The sequence below is a fragment of the Amblyraja radiata genome, chromosome 19, assembly GCF_010909765.2.
Source record: "Amblyraja radiata isolate CabotCenter1 chromosome 19, sAmbRad1.1.pri, whole genome shotgun sequence".
In the NCBI taxonomy this organism is placed as follows: domain Eukaryota; kingdom Metazoa; phylum Chordata; class Chondrichthyes; order Rajiformes; family Rajidae; genus Amblyraja; species Amblyraja radiata.
The window spans coordinates 42,097,756-42,117,624 of NC_045974.1; the positions used below are offsets into that span (position 1 = coordinate 42,097,756).

Below are 19,869 nucleotides of genomic sequence, written 5' to 3' on the forward strand. Positions count from 1 at the left end.
CGTCTCCTGCCCAGCTGATTGGTGAGTATGATGTCGGGACCAGCCCCGCACAACTCCATACGTCTCCGCAGTTGGAATTGGGACCGGCCCCGCGCGGCCGTACGCATCAAGCGATCACGTTTGGTCGCGCTAGATGCATGCAATCGCATGCTGGTGGGACCGGCCCTTTAGGCTGAAATGATCTCTGCAGAGTTACACCCCTGTCCCGCTATCCCGAGTTACTCACAAGTTCTCCCGAGTTTTCCCCTTGATTCAAACTCGGGGAATGTCCGTAGGAGGCCGTAGATATCTCGTAGCGGCTCGTAATGCCAGCCCTAGGAACTCAGGGCATCAGGTAAGTCGGGACGTTTTTTCAGCATGTTGACAAATGTCCACGAGTAAAATAAAATGGCCTCGAGTACCTACGACTGGCATCTCCAAGTTTGAATCAAGGGGAAAACTCGGGAGAATTTGTGAGTAACTCGGGAAAGTGGGACAGGGGCTTTATGGATTTGTTTACATCCAAATGAAACTGGTTCTCATTATACTAGAACAGGTATTATTATTAAGATGACAATTATATGAAGGAATATAACTCAAACCAAGTTGTGTAAACATTTGGTTCTTTATTTATTTCAAATAGTTTCAGCTCTTACATGCTAACATATTTAAATGCCTGAACATCTTCTGCAATAGCAAGCTTTAACATCACTTGGAAGAAATCAATCATGGTTCAAATAATTTGCAATACAATTAAAAGTGGTAGTAAAAAATAAAAGCTCAATTTTATATATTTTATGGTTAATAAGTAATATGAATGCATCTGTATAAAATAGCTTCTGCAAAAATCTAAAAATCTGTTTCATATCTGTTTGTTTTGTAGGTGACTAATCTATATTCGAACTATATACACAACCCTCAAAAATAATATTCCATCAGAGATTCTTTAAAACAGCAGTAAGAGCAACTCCTTCTGTTACACATGTTTAAAGTGGCAATAGAACTTGGCAGGAAAGAAGATTGAGGCTCCGGGTGTGTTTTGAGGCTTGAAGATGATGGAGGATGGAGGAGTACAAGACCCACTGACCACGGGTGCCTCTGGCCATCAGTGTGCTTCAGCGTTGCGGTCTGCGCCCGACTTCTGCTGCAATTGGCTAAGCAGGAAAATCCCGGAGATTAACTGCATTTGGGTTGCATATTTCGATAAAGCTCGTTGATACGTTGCAATTTTAAATGTGGAAAATCTGAGTTACATTCAGCAATTTAACATGGTTATCTTACAGTGCAGTGAGTACTTTCATTTCACACCGTTTCTCAAAGTTGCAAGCGTTAAGAACATTGTTTAACCATTGTCCCCCTGATGGTCTGGCCGCTAGCGCACGTTAGAGTTTAATGTCAGACATGCACAAGGTTAAGAAAAAGTTAAAATGATTACCAAAGAAGAGAAGTCATAGAGAACATTGCATATTTCAGAATGGCAGAGGCAAGGAGTCGACCCTCTTGGCATCAAGGCACAATATAACTCACATACAGCTATTTAGTTTCCAATAATGATGAACTATGTAACAAGAATCTGGGTGGTGTCAGTCACGGCTCTAACAGGCTGACATTCCAGATGTGTAAATTCTATTTAACATTTTCAAAAATCCTGATAATCTCAACAAAGAAATATATTTTTGCATAATATTTTCAAAAATGGCATCATTATAACTTCACTGCAAAATAATCCACATTTTGCAGCAAACCTCAACTTTTTAAATAGTATTACAATCCTATGCTCGGAGTTTAATCCTTTCTCTTTTCCATTCTGGTTAAGTACAGTACTGTGAAACGGCCTCTGGCTTGGGAAACAATAGAATCAAGTAGCGGGCAGCCTCAATTGCTAAACAAAGGCTATGACTCATTTTGTTTACAAAATTTGTCATGTGGTGTATAACAGTAAAGGAATGTAGCTGTTAAAAGCAAAGATCAGTGTTGAAATGCAGAGTACCATAAAAGGATAACAGAACATGCCAGGGATAAGTAATGAAAGAGCATGCAACCATTTTGTTCCTATATCAGTGCTATTAGAAAAGGCACCAACATGTTTCTGTGATGAAGAAACTGAGCTTCCATTTGGTAGGAAGCAACGTGACAACTTAATCAAAAACTTTCACCACGTTTCTGTTTACACTTCTTTCAGCATTGACACTCGAACGCTGCTGAACATTTTACCCAAGGATTCATAGAAAGGGTCACAGAAGGTGTGAATGCAGATGGAATATACTCTGCTGACACACTGGATCTCGATCATATAGCTCTTAATGCACGGCATCACTGCCCAGATGTGGAAGAAAGATAAGATGGCAAAGTAAATTCCCCAAATAATTGCTAAAGGTATCCCGAAGATCCCGGAGAGCAGGCGGTAGCACCAGTATTTGGTCACAGTGAAGACAGTAAAGCTGGCCTTCCAAATGCCATCGAAGCTGTGAGTTCCCTCTGGTTCAGCAATCACATCTTCAAAATCCATCTGTGGCAAGAGAAATACACAAGCAGTCTGATTACTTCCGCTATAAATTCTATTCATTCATTTTACACAACTTAAAACTCTAAATGTTTCGGGCAGACACGAGACTGCGCTATTTAACCTGCCAAAAGCATTGGCTGGATGAATCATCACTGCCGTCGGTCAGCGGGATCGGGAACCCGATCTATGACTGGTCGGTTGGCGGGGCCGGTAACCCGCACGATGGCTCGTCGGACGGGGGAACCGGGAGGCCGCTGGAGACATCGGACGCGAGAGCAAGGGTGAACCGGGGTGATGCCTCCAGCACCTTAAAGGCCGGCTGCAGGAGGCGCCTCCGGGACACAAAGATGGCCGGGCGAGGAGAGAAGATGGACGTTGCTTCGCAGGAACCGCTCTAGTACATCGAGCGTGCGGGCCGAACGGACTTTGGACGTTGAATGATGGCGCCAATAATGGCAGCGCCCGCTTGTGTAATATATGCAAAAATAATTTCACTGTGCGGTTGCATCCGTGACTATTGACCCACTATCCAATAAATATGTTGCATTCACTAACTTCGCAGATCTGATTTGCAGGTGGAATATGGCACCAATGTTTCACCTCTTCACTCAGCAACATAACCACACTCTCGAACCTCGTAATCTACCCTGCAGTCTTGTTCTCTGGCTTCCTCTATTGATCAATCGTTTAGTGGACATTTCTAAGTTTCTTAATTTCTTTAACTTTTAATGTCCAAGTTTCTGTTCTGCCATTTCAAACTGCGGTATATATGTTTCCTATGTATATGTATATAGAAACATAGAAAATAGGTGCAGGAGGAGGCCATTTGGCCCTTCGAGCCAGCACCACCATTCATTGTGATCATGGCTGATCGTCCCTTATCAATAACCCGTGCCTGCCTTCTCCCCATATCCCTTGACTCTAACTCCTAGAGCTCTATCTAACTCTCTCTTAAATCCATCCAGTGATTTGGCCTCCACTGCCCTCTGTGGCAGGGAATTCCATACATTCACAACTCTCTGGGTGAAAAAGTTTTTTCTCACCTCAGTCTTAAATGACCCCCCCTTTATTCTAAGACTGTGGCCCTTGGTTCTGGACTCGCCCAACATTGGGAAACTTTTTCCTGCCTCTAGCTTGACCAGTCCTTTATATAATTTTATATGTTTCTATAAGATCTCCCCTCATCCTTCTAATATATATATTTCCTTTGGTTGCAGTTTTAGCCCTGGCTTTACACTATCAAAAACAGGGTGTGCTCATTGTATGTACTAAGCATCTTTGTGGCAGTAAAGACAAAAAATCTTTCATCTTTTCCTCAAGATACCCCTCCAGCTTCCTAGTCAAAACAGGGCCGAGAAACTGGTTGAGATTTTGTGATGCATCTTAAAGTATGGAAGCCATGGATGTGTTTATCCATGTTACAAATAAAATACTCCTCTTATCTGAGGTGCAGTGACAGTTCTGTGGTCAAATGCAGCAGATACATTTCACAAGTTGAGGGCGTTGACAAATGTATTTTGGGATCCTGTAGCTAATTAATTTTGCACATGGGTGGCAGAAACATTCAGATTTTTTCATGCTAATGCTCAAGCCCTTGATCGAGAGCTAATAGCACTGGTATGTAGTATTATTACAGTATGTAATCAACTGTCACGCTTATAAACTGACACAAAACAGCAACTCGCAACCCCAGCTGGAGGTACAAAGATTTATGTATCTTCATATTCATTAATCTAACTAATATTCAGAATAAATGTGCATGTCAGAGTGATACTGCATATAAAAAGGCCCCTGGGCCCACTATGCTCCACACTGACCTTTTTGCCCACGCAACTAATCCTATTTTCCCACTGTAGGCCCATCTGTTTCTCTGCCTTGTCTATTTAAATGTCCGCCTAAATGTCTCGTAATGAAGTAATTGTATTTGACTCCACCATCTCCTCTGACAGCGAATTCCAGATAACAATCACTGTGTAAAAAATATCCCTTCAAATCCATTTTTAAACTACTTACTCTCATTTTAAACTTATGCTCTCCTGTCTTTGCTACCCCGACATGGAGCAAGATTGACTATCTACCTTATCCATTCCTCTGGTAGTTAGTTGCATGTACCTCGAACGGGCCTGTCCCACTTGGCGATTTCGCCAGTGTCATATCAGTGTTTGAACATTTAACAAGATTTTGAACATTTAAAAATCCAGCGGCGACAAAAAAGTGGGTGCGACACTCGAAAAAACACCGCACGTCATACATCATCACGCCGCGTCATGCGTCGTCATGCCACGTATTTTTCAGTGACACGATACGTCAGTTAATGATGCCGACAGTCGCCGAAAAAATTCCCACGTGGGACAGGCCCTTAAGCCTCTTTCACTCCAGAGAAAACAAACTCAGCCTCTCCGCTCTCTCCCCATAACTAAAATTCTTTAACCCGGGAAATATAATGGTGAATCTCCTCTGCACTCCCTCCAGCACAGCTGCATCCTTCACATAATGTGATGAGTCTAGTTGCATACGTTACTACATATATGACTCCATATACTACTCCATTCGTGGGGAAGGATGTGCTGGCTCTGGAGAGGGTCCAGAGGAGGTTTACAAGAATTATCCCACAAATTAGTGGGTTAACATAGGATGAGCGTTCGACGGCACTGGGCCTGTACTCGCTGGAGTTTAGAAGGATGAGGGGGACCTCATTGAAACTTACCGAATAGTGAAAGGCTTGGATAGAGTTGATGTGGAGAGGATGTTTACACTAGTGGGAGAGTCTAGGACTAGAGGTCATAGCCTCCGAATTAAAGGACGATCCTTTAAGGAGTGAGGGGGAATTTCTTTAGTCAGAGGGTGGTGAATCTGTGGAATTCTTTGCCACGAAAGGCTTTGGAGGCTCAGTCAATGGATATTTTTACGGTGGGGATAGATTCTTGATTAGTATGGGTGTCGGGGGTTACGGGGAGAAAGCAGAAGAATGGGGTTAGGAGGGAGAGATAGATCAGCCATGATTGAATGACAGAGTAGAGTTGATGGGCCGAATGGACTTATTCTGCTCCTATCACTTATGACCTTAAGACAAGTGCAGTCTAACCAGTGTTTAGTAAAGTTGTCACATGACATCCCAACTTTTGTATTCTCTGCCCCGACATATGAAGGCAAGCATGTGCTTTCTTCACCACCCAACCTATCTCTGTTGCCACTTGAAGAAACCATAAAATTCCCTCTGTTCATCAACATTCCTAAGGGTTCTATCTGCATGTGGCCTCTTACTGTTTGACTTCCCAAAATATATCACCTCGCATTTGTCAGTATCAAAGTCCATCTGACAAGGCTCTGCCCATCCTTCCAGCCAATCTATATCTTGGCTATCCACATCACCACCAATGTTAGTGTCTTTCGCCAACTAGTTAATTATACTTCCCACATTCGCATCCTAGTTGTTCATAGTTATCAAAACATAGAAACATTAAAACATAGAAAATAGGTGCAGGAGTCGGCCATTCGGCTCTTCGAGCCTGCACCGCCATTCAATATGATCATGGCTGATCATCCAACTCAGTATCCTGTACTTGCCTTCTCTCCATACCCCCTGATCCCTTTAGCCACAAGGGCCACATCTAACTCCCTCTTAAATATAGCCAATGAACTGGCCTCAACTACCTTCTGTGGCAGAGAATTCCAGAGATTCACCACACTCTGTGTGAAAAATGTTTTTCTCATCTCGGTCCTAAAAGATTTCCCCCTTATCCTTAAACTGTGACCCCTTGTTCTGGACTTCTCCAACATCGGGAACAATCTTCCTGCATCTAGCCTGTCCAACCCCTTAAGAATTTTGTAAGTTTCTATAAGATCCCCCCTCAATCTTCTAAATTCTAGCGAGTACAAGCCAAGTCTATCCAGTCTTTCTTCATATGAAAGTCCTGACATCCCAGGAATCAGAAAAACATCAACGTTCCCATCACCTATACCTGCTGTACACCACTGGTCATGGACTTTCAATGGAAAATGCATCTTTCCTTCCACTACCTCTGCCTCCCACCACCAAGCCACATTAGCCAGCTCACCTTGGACCGCTTGCGCCTTGCATTTCTAAGACCTTTCCAATGCCAAATGCGAAAAGACAGTTGACAAACTGAAGACTAACTTGAAAGGTTTTTACCCATTATTGTGGTCAGATGCCTATGTAAAATCTGTGCACCTTATATGTAACAGTTGGATATGCTCTGCTTTTCTGTATTTTATCACCTAATGCATCCAGCATTATATGATGAGAAGAGAAAACATCAGTTTCATTTAAACATCAGTTATCAGTTCTAACCAGTCTGACGACATCTCTCTGTGCATTTAATTACCAACACAGAGTTCTCAGAGCAATTTGGACAAATTATCCTAGAATAGTTTGTGTGCGATGACACATACATATCTTGCTACTTAGATAATCTTTTCACTCAAATCTTGTGACATCCCTGTACTTGAAATATTAAGGTTCAATATGAAAAATTAACCTACCAGCATTAAATCGTCAGATTTAGTAGTTTATACTATGAGCAGAAAAGTTTGCGTTAACGTTATTAGTCATTGCTAGTTTTCACTTTTCCATTTTGAGGTGAATGATATTGTGCAATGCTAGGCCGAGACCAAGATGTAGTGATAGTGTTAGTGAAGTGCTAATACAGAGGCATGGGAGAGATGTTATGGTTTACGCAGGGCATTAATGCATCTCCCTGAAATGTCCCAACAATGCTCATGGTATCGGAGGTCAAATGCCACAGATACATCCCAGAGAATGTGAATCCACTGGACAAATGAAATTATTATTTTTTCATTAAAAAGGAACACTTGGGACCTCTGCATTAAGATTTGAAAATTCTATCAAAGACATATATCTCTATATATCTCTCTACATCATTCCTTCTCTCCAGAGATGCTGCCTGTCTCGCTGAGTTCCTGCAGCATTTTGTGTCTACCTTCTCTCTATATCACCGTCTATAGCTCTCGTTTCCCTTTTCCCTGAATCAGTCTGAAGAAGGGACTCAATCCAAAGCTTCCTTTTCTCCAGAGATGCTGTCTAACCCGCTGAGTTACTCTAAATTTTAGTGCCTATGGAGTCATAGAGTGATACAGTGTGGAAACTTGCCCACACCGGCCAACATGTCCCAGCTACACTAGTTCCACCTGCCTGCGCTTGGCCCATATCCCTCCAAACCTGTAAATGTCCAACTGTTTCTTAAACGATAGGATAGTCCCAGCCTCAACTACCTCCTCTGGCAGCTTGTTCCATACACCCACCGCCCTTTGTGTGAAAAAGTTACCCCTCGGATTCCTATTAAATCTTTTCCCCTTCACCTTGAACCTATGTCCTCTGGTCCTCGATTCCCCTACTCTGGGCAATAGACTGTGCATCTTCGCGATCTATTCCTCTCATGATTTTGTTCACCTCGATAAGATCTCCACTCATCCTCCTGCACTCCAAGGAATGGAGACCCAGCCTACTTAACCTCTTTGGCTGAAACCAGCATCTGCAGTGCCTTCTTACATATACACTGTCTGTTATTTTCCAGTAAATAGTCAATAGGGACATTTTTCTATATATGGTAACTTCCAAAAGTTTTACACATATTCTCCATGGGTTACTAATATAAACAGTGAAACTCTATGAAATGTAGAATATATAAAGTGGAAACAGGAGTTGGCCCTTTGCCTCTTCAATCCTTCCCCACCATTGAAAATGCTCATTGTTGATTCCCTACCACATGTTATTAACAACATCATATTCTTGCTCTCTCGCTAAGCCACGCAATGTTTTTTTAGAAATCTATCTATCTCCTTCTTTAGTAATATACTAATTTTGCCTAATTTTACAAGTATCTGTGGTGGAGAATTCCACAAATTCACCAGCTTCGGAGTGAAGACATTTTTCCTCACCTCTGCCCAAATATCGGTTTAAACCAACATCTGCAGTTCCTTCCTACACCAAATATCTTTATGTTTATCCTGAGAATGTCACCCTTGGTTCTGGGTGTTCTTTAGCCAGGGGAAACATCCCCCCCCCCACATCCAGCCTGTTGAATCATAGAAAATAGGCACAGTAGTAGGCCAATTGGCCCTTCGAGCCAGCACTGTCATTCAATATGCTCATGGCTGATCATCCAAAATCTGTACCCCGTTCTTGCTTTTCCCCAATATCCCTTGATTCCTTTAGCCTTAAGAGCTAAATCTAACTCTCTCTTGAAAACATCCAATGAATTGGCCTCCACTGCCTTTTGTGGCAGAGAATTTCAGATTCACAAATCTGTGGCTGAAAAAATTCTGAATCCTGTCAGACTTTGTACATTTCTATGGGTTTACGCCTCGTTCTTGTAAACTCCAGTGAATACAGGCTCAGTCATCCAAACATTAATATAATGTGGGAACTCAAGAAAGATTTCAGTTTGTTCATGATATTCCAGACGCCACTGAAGTAGAATCATAAATGAAAATAAAACACTCCCTGACCACCCACGCTACTCAGTCTGAAGAAGGGTCTCGACCCGAAACGTCACCCATTCCTTCTCGCCAGAGGTGCTGCCTGACTCGCTGAGTTACTCCAGCTTTTTGTGTCTATCTTTGGTTTAAACCAGCGTTTTCTACACAAGCACTCTATGGCACATCTATTTTTGACCAGGACATGAGTGTTGGCATTTGAAATCCACTTATATTGATGCTGGCTCCCACTTTGGTGAGGATATGCAATTTGTAAGTTGCTAAGTTACAGCCATTTCATGCTGACCGACATCAGCTTTGTCGGCTAGTTGGCATGACGATCGTCAAATGGTTGTGTTTCCGCCTCTAACATTTTTCACTGAACAACTTAGCAACTTACAGCGGGAGAAACGGCCGCCAGAACATTCAAAGGAATCATCAACTACAGCGAGTAGCTTCTAATTTGGTTTTTAATTAACCCTAACTATTTACTCCATTCTAGAGTTCTCTAAAGTTGTTAATGTCTTCAGGATGCCAGGAGATAAAATAACTCTGATTTGACTTTAGGGACATGAGAAACTACAGATACTGGAATGGTGAGCAGAAACAAAGTGCTGGGGTAATTGAAATGTGTGGGAAGTAACTGCAGATGCTGGTTTACACCGAAGATAGACACAAAATGCTGGATTAACTCAGCGGGACAGGCAGCATCTGTGGAGGGAAGGAATGGGTAACATTTCAGGTCGAGACCCTTCTTCAGACCTGACATAAGAGATCTGAAGAAGGGTCTCGACCCGAAACGTCACCCATTCCTTCTCTCCAGAGATGCTGCCTGACCCGCTGAGTTACTCCAGCTTTTTATGTTTATCTTAGCTGGAGTAATTCAGCGGGTCTGGCAGCATCTGTGGAGGGAAAGGACAAACAAAGTTTCAGGGCGTGACCCTCCTTCTGATGGAGTGTCGGGGGGTTGGGCATGGGGGAGGGGGGGGGGGAGATAGGTGTGGGTGGAGCAAGACTCTACAACCACGAGCTCCAGCAGGCTTGGGCAGACTGAACATCAGCAGCACCAAATGCATGAATCGAGGTTGGAATTGTACATGAACCTCTGACTCATCTGGAAGGTCCAGACAACTCCTCTCACTTCCGTCCAGGGATCCCTGTAGTACCCCCAAGTGAGAGAGGGGTTCACATGCACCTCCTCCAACCTCAACAATTGCATCCAGGGCTACTGATGTGGCCTCCTTTACATTGGCGAGGCCAGGAATAGACAAGGCAACTGTTTCATTGAACACTTGCGATGGAAGACACTGGAGGTCAGATGCAAATGGATCTGACCTCTTGTTCCATCCCTACCTGACATTCACTATTTACCTGGCCCTTCACCTTTACACCTTGGACATGAGATTTCATTAATTCTTGGCAGAGGGTAGCATATTTAACCTTTGGTGCTTAGCTCATACAAATTCTGATTATGTATTTATTTGTGAGCTTTATGCAATATTTCTGGATGAGGAGTGAATTTTATTGAGGGTGCAAGGTGGGAAAGTGGGCACCAGAGCATTGGAATAAAAAAAACACAAAGGGGCTGGGGTAACTCAGCAGGTCAAGCAGCATCTCTAGGGAACATGGATAGATGATGCTTTGGTTTGTGACCCCTTTTCAGAACTTCTTCAAAGTTGGCATACCTTGAATAGATTTCACAATAGAGCAGAAACATGTAGAAACAAGAAACTGCAGGTGTTGGATTGCAAAAAAAAGACAACAAGTGCTGGAGTAACTCAGTGGATCAGGCAGTGACTCTGGGGAAACATGGATAGATGACATTTTGCTGAGTTACTCCAGCACATTGGATCTTTTCTTTGTAAACCAGCATCTGCAGTTTTTTTATATTTCTAAGTGACAGGTGAGGATCCAGGTGGGGCACAGAAGAGGGAATGGGTCAAAGTGAGCGGGTGTTTCTGGTTAGTTACACAAACTGGATAATTCAATGTTAAACCAGTTATGCTTTTCCCCGTCTATTGAAATGCTGCAATATTGGATGCAGAGCCTGGTTTCCAACTGGCTTGGATTTAATTCTATTGGATCAAGGCCTCATGGTAACATGTCTACAGTTGGGAAATCTGTGTTTCACCCACACATTCTAGAGACATTCTCATCCCTTGCTTCATTGTTTTTAGTGGTGGTCTCAAGTTCACACAATGCAGGGAACATAAACTCTCAAGTTCTCTTGATGAAACCCATATATAATCAATGTTTAGAGTATTTAGACATACAATTGCCTTATGATAATATCTGTGGCCAGTGAGCAGTTTCTATGGAAAAACGCTAGATTCCAATGCAGTTTCAAAGTTAGCTGTGCTTTGAATTCTCAGCATTGATAGTAAATTGAAATGACTGAAATTGGAATTGAATTCAGAATCATTTGAATTGGAGCCAATTGTACAAGGAAATTTACTGAACAGTCATTACTTAGCCAATATAGAAAAACAGGCAATTTAATAGTTTTTTCATTTTGCTAATAATTGTATCCTGGGGTTAGAGAAATGCCTGATAAATTTGACTAATAATCAAGAACTTAATAATAATCAGTAATAGTGTAAGAAGGAACTGCAGATGCTGGTTTACAGCAAAGATAAGACACAAAATGCTGGAGTAACACAGCCGGACAGGCAGCATCTCTGGAGAGAAGGAATGGGTGGCATTTTGCGTCCAGACCTTTCTTCAGACTTCTTCAGAATAATCAGTAATACATTAGTTATATTTGGAAACTGAATTAGCAATAAATGGTGATGACTAACCTCTTGGACACCAATGTTTAAAACAGTAAACAGTCCATCTGGCTGTTCAATTGGAACCAGTTGCATTTCGTTACATTATTTATTTATTACATTGCAAAACTGTTTGTGGGAAAATGTATTTTTGCTCTATTTATTAAATACACTTCAAAAGTAATTCATTGTAACTGAGCAAAAAACGAAGTACTGGAGTGACTCAGTGGGACAGGCAGCATCTGTGGGGAAATGGAGAGGCAATGTTTTGAGTTGGGACACTTCTTCAGACTCAGGAAGGGACCCAGCCCAAAATGGAGGCTTTCCATTCCCTCCATAATGCTGGCTGACCTGGTGAGTTACTCCAGTACTTTGTGATTTGCTCAAGATTCCATCATCTGCAATTCCAAATATACTTATTGTAACTGAATGTTTTACAAATTCTAAAGATGTCAAATGTAGATTACTCCACTTATATTTGGTTTGTTTATGAAGCACAGCATCTCATGTGATTTTGGTTCTCTGCTTCATTTAAGTTATATTAATCCCACTGATGCCTCTAAAATACATTTCCCTTCACTGATTTTCATGACATCTGCCTGCTGGTTGCTTAACCTACTTCCATTCTCCTGATATTGTACAAGGCCTTTCATAGTAAACCAGACACTTTGTAGATTTATCCAAAGTAACAACCCTTTTCATTTTCTATTACTGTGCTTTTGGTTACATTACTGTACAACCCCCCCCCATCATAAACTGTACAACTCACCCTCCCCCTTCCCCTCCTGTCGTGGGGTAGACTGAGACTGACTCTCTCCCCCCCTCCCCAATCTTTGCACAACCCCAATCCTTTCCAGTCCCCATTTTAATGTCATGTATTTTGTGTTTTTATGACTGCTGGCAGATCCATTTCCCTCCTGGGATAAATAAAGTTCTATCGTATTGTATCATTATCCGACACAATTTTCTTTGAAATTTACTCATGTTGGTTCTTCTTATTGTGGACGTTCTGTCTAAATGTGTTTGTATCAAGCACAATCAGGATATAGACATGGTTTCTCTCCCACTCCCCTCGCCCACATCCTGCACCACCCACCCTAATGACAGCTACTTGTGCTCATTCATTATGCATCAAAAAGCCAGAAGGGAATCTGTAAAGTGTGGTCCTGACCCAAAACATCATCTACTTATGTGTAGGAAGGAGCTGCAGATGCTGGTTTAAACCAAAGATAGATACAAAAATCTGGAGTAACTCAACAGGTTAGACAGCATCTCTAGAGAAAAGGAATAGAAGACGTTTCAGGTCGAGGTCCTTCTTCAGACTCGGACTTTTGGGGGCGAGACCCTTCTTCAGACGGTCTAAAGAAGGGTCTCGACCTGAAAAGTCACCAATTCCTTTTCTCCAGAGATGCTGCCTGATCCATCGAGTTATTCTAGCACTTTAGATGTGAACCAGCATCTGCAGTTCCTTGTTTCACCGTCATGTTCGTGTTGTATAAAACACTGAGCTGTCTTTTTGTATAATGCAGCTCTAGTGTAAATTAGTCGCATGTCTGTAAACCCTAAACATTAATTATATAGAGTTTCATTAAGAGAACTAGTGAGTGAGTTTGTTTTCTCCTGCATTGTGTGATTTGTGCCTGGTTTAAGTGTTGATTATCCCCAGGCAATAAAGCTTCCTGCAACTTGCCAACAGATTTACCAGCCGCCAAACAGGATCTGGGTAACAAAAAATTGGCGTTAAGTCTGCAGGCAGTTAAAGATCAAATCACTTCCCTTCAACATGGTTCCGTGAGGCACAATTCCAGCCATGTGCTCAAATGTCATGTAATTCACAGGGTGGAGGAGGAAACAAAAGAGCTATTCATTCTCTCGGTTCATCGCTCAGATAGACTTTCTGAGCTCTCTTTTGTGGTGGTTGCTGCCGAGTACAAAACTGTTCAACAATTGGTAGTTCAGTTCAAATTAAACCCCAAGCCAGTGAGTCGAACAGATCAGGAAAATTGAGAATCTTTCTTTTTGGCCACCAGTTGGCAGTATTCTAGCCAGAGAAAATGAAAATCCCAAGATCTCAATTACTCTGTATTAGATTATGAAAAAACACACTGTTTAATTGTTGTGTTTGGTTTGCAAAAAAAATAAAAAAATTAGGCTCAACTGTTTTCTCTAAAGCATTGGTATAAGCGTTATTTAGCTATTAGTGATTTCAGAAAACAATTACCACAACTACAATACCATTAATAGTAGATCCAGTGTGGAAGCCCCCACTCATTTATTTCATTCAGTTTAGTTGAGTTTTACTTCAGGGAACTATTTCACAACTACATTTGTCTACAATTTCTAGTTTAGTTTAGAGGTACAGCGTGGATACCAGGCCCTCCCAGTCCATGCCGACCAACAATCACCATGTATACTAGTTCTATCCTATGCACGAGGGACAATTTCCAAAAGCAAATTACCCTCGAAACCCGCATGGCTTTGAAATGTGGGAAGAAACCGGAGCACCGGGAGAGAAAACAGGGAGAATGTGCACCTGGAGTCAGAATCAACCCCAGTTCTCTGGCACAGTAAGACAGCAACTCTACTGCTCTGCCACTGTGCTGCCCTGAAAAATATTAATTTGACATTCTCCTTAAAACTAAAACTGGTTTGACATTCTCCTTAAAAGTAAAACTGGTTTGACATTCTCCTTAAAAGTAAAACTGGTTTGACAACTTTCAAATTGTGATCTTTGCTGCTCAAATTTCTACAGGCATGATATTTAAGAACAAGGAGATTGGTGTTATTCACATTTGCTAACCAAATGGCTAGCAACTTAAATATTATTTCACTCGTATATAAAAAATAGAAATGTTGTTATCAGTGGACTTATAAATGAAAGTTATACTTTTGACAGAAAAGTAGTTGAAGAATAAAACGCATATACAAGGCAGGACACATTTGCTTATTAAGCATCGACCCCTTTGAATACCATTTATTGTGATCTTTATAAATAAAGTAGTACTTGGCGGACCTATTAAAATCTTCCTATTTGGCATTCCAATGCTCCAATGAATTATTATGCAACATACTGTGCTGTGTTATCAATTTGTATTTTCCTGTGATGGTTAATTTAAAAGATTTGTTAATTACTAATGTCTAATTACTAAATCATTATCCTCAGAACTGAAGAGGCATGTTTTTCCTTTCTTGGGATGGGTGGGAAAATTTTCAGAGTTAAAATGGCAGAGAATCTGAACGCGTACTTCTGTAATTCCTCCTTCAATAAAATATAATAAAGCAAATGTTGTGGCAGTTCTATGATGTTGACTTTGTCTTGCACATATTCATATATATATTTTGATTAACACTTTATCAAGATCTCATTATCCTTTTAAGGCAACAATACTAAAATCTATCAAAATTGTAAATGTTGTATTTGTGGGTATGATGGATTGGCAGAGTTATTTTCAAGGAGTGGTATTGGGTGAGTGCCCATGACGTAGGCTAGTAGCGTGGGCTTGTGGTTAGTGGATCGTGGATGATTTGGTGGAAAGTGTTGGGTAGAATGGGCTTGATGCTGTTTGGATAGAGTGAGAGTCTGGGTGTGGTGGAGTCAGGTTTGTTTACTTGTTTAGTGAGGTAAGATCAGAATGGAATGAACATATGGTAGGTGAAATATTACAGGGTTTGGCTGGGTGGACCAAACTTGATGTTGAGCAGTGTAGGAAGGAACTGCAGATGCTGGCTTAGACCAAAGACAGGCACAAAATGCTGGAGTAACTCAGCAGGTCAGGCAGCATCTCTGGAGAAAATGTCACACATTCCTTCTCTCCAGAAATGCTGCCTGTCCTGCTGAGTTACTACAACATTTTGTGTCTATCTTTGACCTTGAGTCGGATGGAGAGGGTGGGGTATTTTACTGGATGTGCTCGGGTATTGCATGTGTGCTGGGCTGGTCAGGTGGATTTGGGTGGGGTATTTTGGGCAGGGTGGGCTGAACCCCATGCACAATAGGGAAGAGGTGGCATGTTTTGGGTGATTTGCTTGGAGTGGTGCTGGGCCTGGTCGGGTTGCTTTGGGCCAGGTAGATGGAGCGGCAGGTGCAGTTGGGCGAGAGCTTTGGGGACACATTCTGGGTGGGATTGGCTGGGAGTCCGGTGCAGGAGATTATTTTATGCAGTGCTGGGTGAGCAAGTGGAAGGAGTGTTGGCTCTAGGTTGCAAGGGCATTCACAACTCGGGTGGAATAAGGGCGGGGTTTTACGAGTTATTTCGAGGAGATATTTCGTGCAGTGAGGGTTGTGGGGGCGGGGGGTGGACAGGCTACCAAGTGCAGCATGGCGGGGGTCGCCTGGTGAATTTGGCGGGTGTGGTACTGGGAGGAGTGTTCAGGGGGAGGGGATTGCCTTGCATTCGGCAAAGTGTGGGATTAAACTGGGGAGGGTTTGAGGCAGGGGGGGGGCGGAGTGGGTTCGGCTTGTAACCCCCTTCTAATCACTAAATGCTCATCTCAACGACCCCTTAGAACAGAGCGGTGGGCGCTTGAGTTTTTACAACAACTGCTGCCAAGTGCCAGTTCTTGCCGGCGCTGGGATCGCCCGACTTTCACGGATGAACTGTTGCTGCTGCTGAAGTATTTCCATGTTTATTTCCCCCCTCAGCGCCCAGTGACGGCTCTGGGAGAGGAGGGGTCGCTGCCGATTGTCACCTTCACTGGGAGACAGGGCGACAGGGAATTTGACACCAACACACTTTACAACTTTTACCAATCCACCGTGGACTTGCACTGAAAGTTGTTGTTTTGCATTCTGCTCTATTTCTGCACAATCCCCCAACTTTCCCCCAACAGTCACAGCCGGTCCTTACCTTCACCACATACTCGTTCAGGTGCTTCGGGTCCCTGTTTATCAGGTCGATCTCCTTCGTGTGACAATCTTGCACAAATTCCTCTTTCATCTTCTCATCTTCCATTTTATTTTTGGGTTTGTAAATATTCCCGTGGTCTCGGATGAGCGACGGGTATAGAAGTTCCTGCGGAAGGTGACAGGGATGGCTTTAAGGAGAGCTTCGAGCCGAGCCGGTGCAACGCGCTGAAGGCTGCCGCCGTCGGATGCCGAAGGAGAAGTTGTGGACGGCTGAACGCATTTAAAGGAGACACTGGGAGAGCACCAACCACACCCCGGCGGCAGCGGCAGTGGCCGAGCGGGCACCAGGGGGCAGCACGGATCACTCAGCTCCTCCAGCAAGCGCTCCCACATCTGCTGGGGAATGTCCCACCAGAGTTCTGGTTGATCCAGCAACCGCGTGGACACCTGATGGGAGATCCCCCACCAGACCCCTTAGTGAATCCAGAAAACACTGAAAATTCACTGGGAGGTCTCCAACCAGAGTCCTCGTTGATCCAGCAAACTTTCCAACATCTGCTGGGAATTGTCCCACCAGAGATGTCGGTGAATCCAGCAACCGTGTGGACATCTGCTGGGAAATGTCCCACCAGAGTCCTCGGTGAACCAGCAACCGTGTGGACATCTGATGGGAGATTCCAGTGAATCCAGCAAGTGCTCCAACATCTGCTGGGAAATGTCCCACCAGAGTCCTCAACGATACCAACAACCCCATGAACATCTGCTTGTAAATCGCGCACCAGAGTCCTCATTGAAACCAGCAACCCCACTGAACTCTGCTGGGAGACCTCCCACCAGGGCCCTCAGTTAATCCAGAAAACGCTGAACGTCTGATGGGAAATCTCCCAGCAGGGTCCCGAGTGATCCAGCAAACACAGGGAAATCGCCCGCCAGAGCCAACGAGCGCTGTGAACATCAGCTGGGAACTCTCCCAGCAAAGACCAGCACAGTGCTTCCAACAATCTCAGGGGAAATGTGGAACCGCGGGATACATTGCGCTGCTCCGGGCCACATACTGTGAAACCTCCATTCAGTGGTGTGATCTACTGGGAGACTCCAGCAGCCTGGTTGCTCACAGAAACATAGAAAATAGGTGCAGGAGGAGGCCATTCGGCTCTTCGAACCAGCACCGACATTCATTGTGATCATGGCTGATCGTCCCCAATCAATAACCCGTGCCTGCCTTCTCCCCATATCCCTTGATTCCACTAGCCCCTAGAGCTCTATCTAACTCTCTCTTAAATCCATCCAGTGATTTGGCCTCCACTGCCCTCTGTGGCAGGGAATCCACAAATTCACAACTCTCTGGGTGAAAAAGTTTGTTCTCACCTCAGTCTTAAATGCCCTCTCCTTTATGCTAAGGCTGTGGCCCCTGGTTCTGGACTCGCCACACATGGTCTGAGTGCGGGTAATGGGACTAGGTGAGAGTAAGTGTTCGGCACGGACTAGAAGGGCCGAGATGGCCTGTTTCCGTGCTGTAATTGTTATATGGTTATATGGTTATATTGGGACGAGTACAGAACCAGTCCAGTACACTCCCAAACAATCTATTGCGGTGAGATCTTCTAGCATCTGCCTCGGGATCCTCACACACTCCACGTTTCCTTTCTCCCAGCAACTCTAGTTTCGAACAAAATAAATGCAGGATATATAGAAAAAGATATGTTTGGGATTCAATCAGTAAAAGGAGCCAACATCATTACAGATGTTCACCCATGAACCGCTCGGGAGAATCGTGAATCGCATATTTGAAGAGTTTCAGCCCTCAGTCCTTCATTGTGTAGGAAGGAACTGCAGATGCTGCTTTACACCGAAGATAAACACAAAATGCTGGAGTAACTCAGCGGGTCGGGCAGCATCTCTGGAGAGAAGCCTTTCATTTTCAGGCGATAGCTTTACGGCACATTCTGTGAATTTAGGGAATGCATTGAAATGGCAACCTTTAGGTAGAGGCCATTTCGTCTCTGAGTTGGAGTTGGCTGAGTTATCCCGCATTGTGTTCCCGCTATCGCCGGGTGATCGGCTCGCATTGGCCGCCGCAGATAAAGACCCCGCGTCCCCTGCCAAATGCGCACCGTTCTCCAGCCAAGCCTGGACCGTTCCCGCAATCTTGACCCGCGACTATTGCTTTAGGAGCGACACGTTAAACCTGCTAGCACCGGGCCGGTATCTCTAGCAGTGAAGGCGGATGCATCCTCTCTCTTACCTCAAAGTCTCCACTCTTCTCACCAGACATAACTTCTCCAAACAGCTGGATATTCCAGAGACTGGCGGGTTAAAGTGGGAGCCTGTGGGAGGAAGGTAATTCTGAAGGAGATTGTGATCGCTGGGTTTAGTGGGGGGGAGCCAATGACTCTGGGCTGTGTTTGGAGATTTCAGTCTTCATGCAGACGGTTTGAAGTTTCCAGTTACGACGGGAAGCGCGCATTCATATCCAATGAATCATAGACGCTTTAGAGCTGCTGGTTCGGGCCAATGGCAGGGTCTGCTGCCAAGGATGTGAGGGGAAGGTACAACCTACGCGAGGCAGTGAGAGCGACCCATGGCATAAAGCGAGACACATCGGAGAGAAGCTGCAGCCTGCAGGGGTTAAACAGGCAGCCAGATAGAGAGTGTGCGAGAGGCGAAACGTGTCTGACGGAGCTGAAGAAAGAACTGCAGATGCCGATTTAAACCGAAGATAGACACGAAAAGCTGGAGTAACTCAGCGGGACAGGCAGCATCTCTGGATAGAAGGAATGGGCGACGCTTCGGGTCGAGACCCTTCCTTCAGATGCTTGTCCCGCTGAGTTACTCCAGCTTTTTGTGTCTAGCTTCGGAGCTGAGGTAACTCCGGGAAAGCAGCGAGCGGTACTCAGCAGATATAGAGACGAATGTATGAGTGGATAGGGGAACTGTCACCTGTACGGTGAAATATATTTCATGTCAAGGAGATTTGCAGCTAGGTAGTGGAAGTCGAATATAGACACAACATGCTGGAGTAACTCAGCGGGACAGGCAGCATCTCTGGAGAGAAGGAATGGGTGACGTTTCGGATCGAGACCCTTCTTCATTCCGTCTCCCCAGAGATGCTGCCTGTCCCGCTGAGTTATTCCAGCATTTTGTGTCTATCCTACGTGAGAACCAGCATCTGCAGTTCCTCCCCACATCTGGAAGTGGAAGTTTGTTCACATTTTTAAGGTGGAGATTGTGTGGTGAAGGATGTGGGCATGGGCAAGTTGGGCCGAAGGGCCTGTTTCCGTGCTGTATAACTCCATACATCTCGTGGGATTGTC

The 19,869-nt window shown here is 44.0% G+C and overlaps 1 protein-coding gene across 1 annotated transcript; it reads right to left on the minus strand.

Moving 5' to 3' along the window:
• Positions 1-585: 585 nt before the first annotated feature.
• cav1 (caveolin 1) lies at positions 586-19,077 on the minus strand. Its single transcript, XM_033038325.1, has 3 exons — positions 18,801-19,077; positions 16,557-16,721; positions 586-2,488 (listed from the first exon to the last, which is right to left on the minus strand). The coding sequence occupies exons 1-3, from the start codon at positions 18,828-18,830 to the stop codon at positions 2,147-2,149; spliced, it is 537 nt and encodes a 178-aa protein (XP_032894216.1). The 5' UTR covers positions 18,831-19,077; the 3' UTR covers positions 586-2,146.
• Positions 19,078-19,869: the final 792 nt, after the last annotated feature.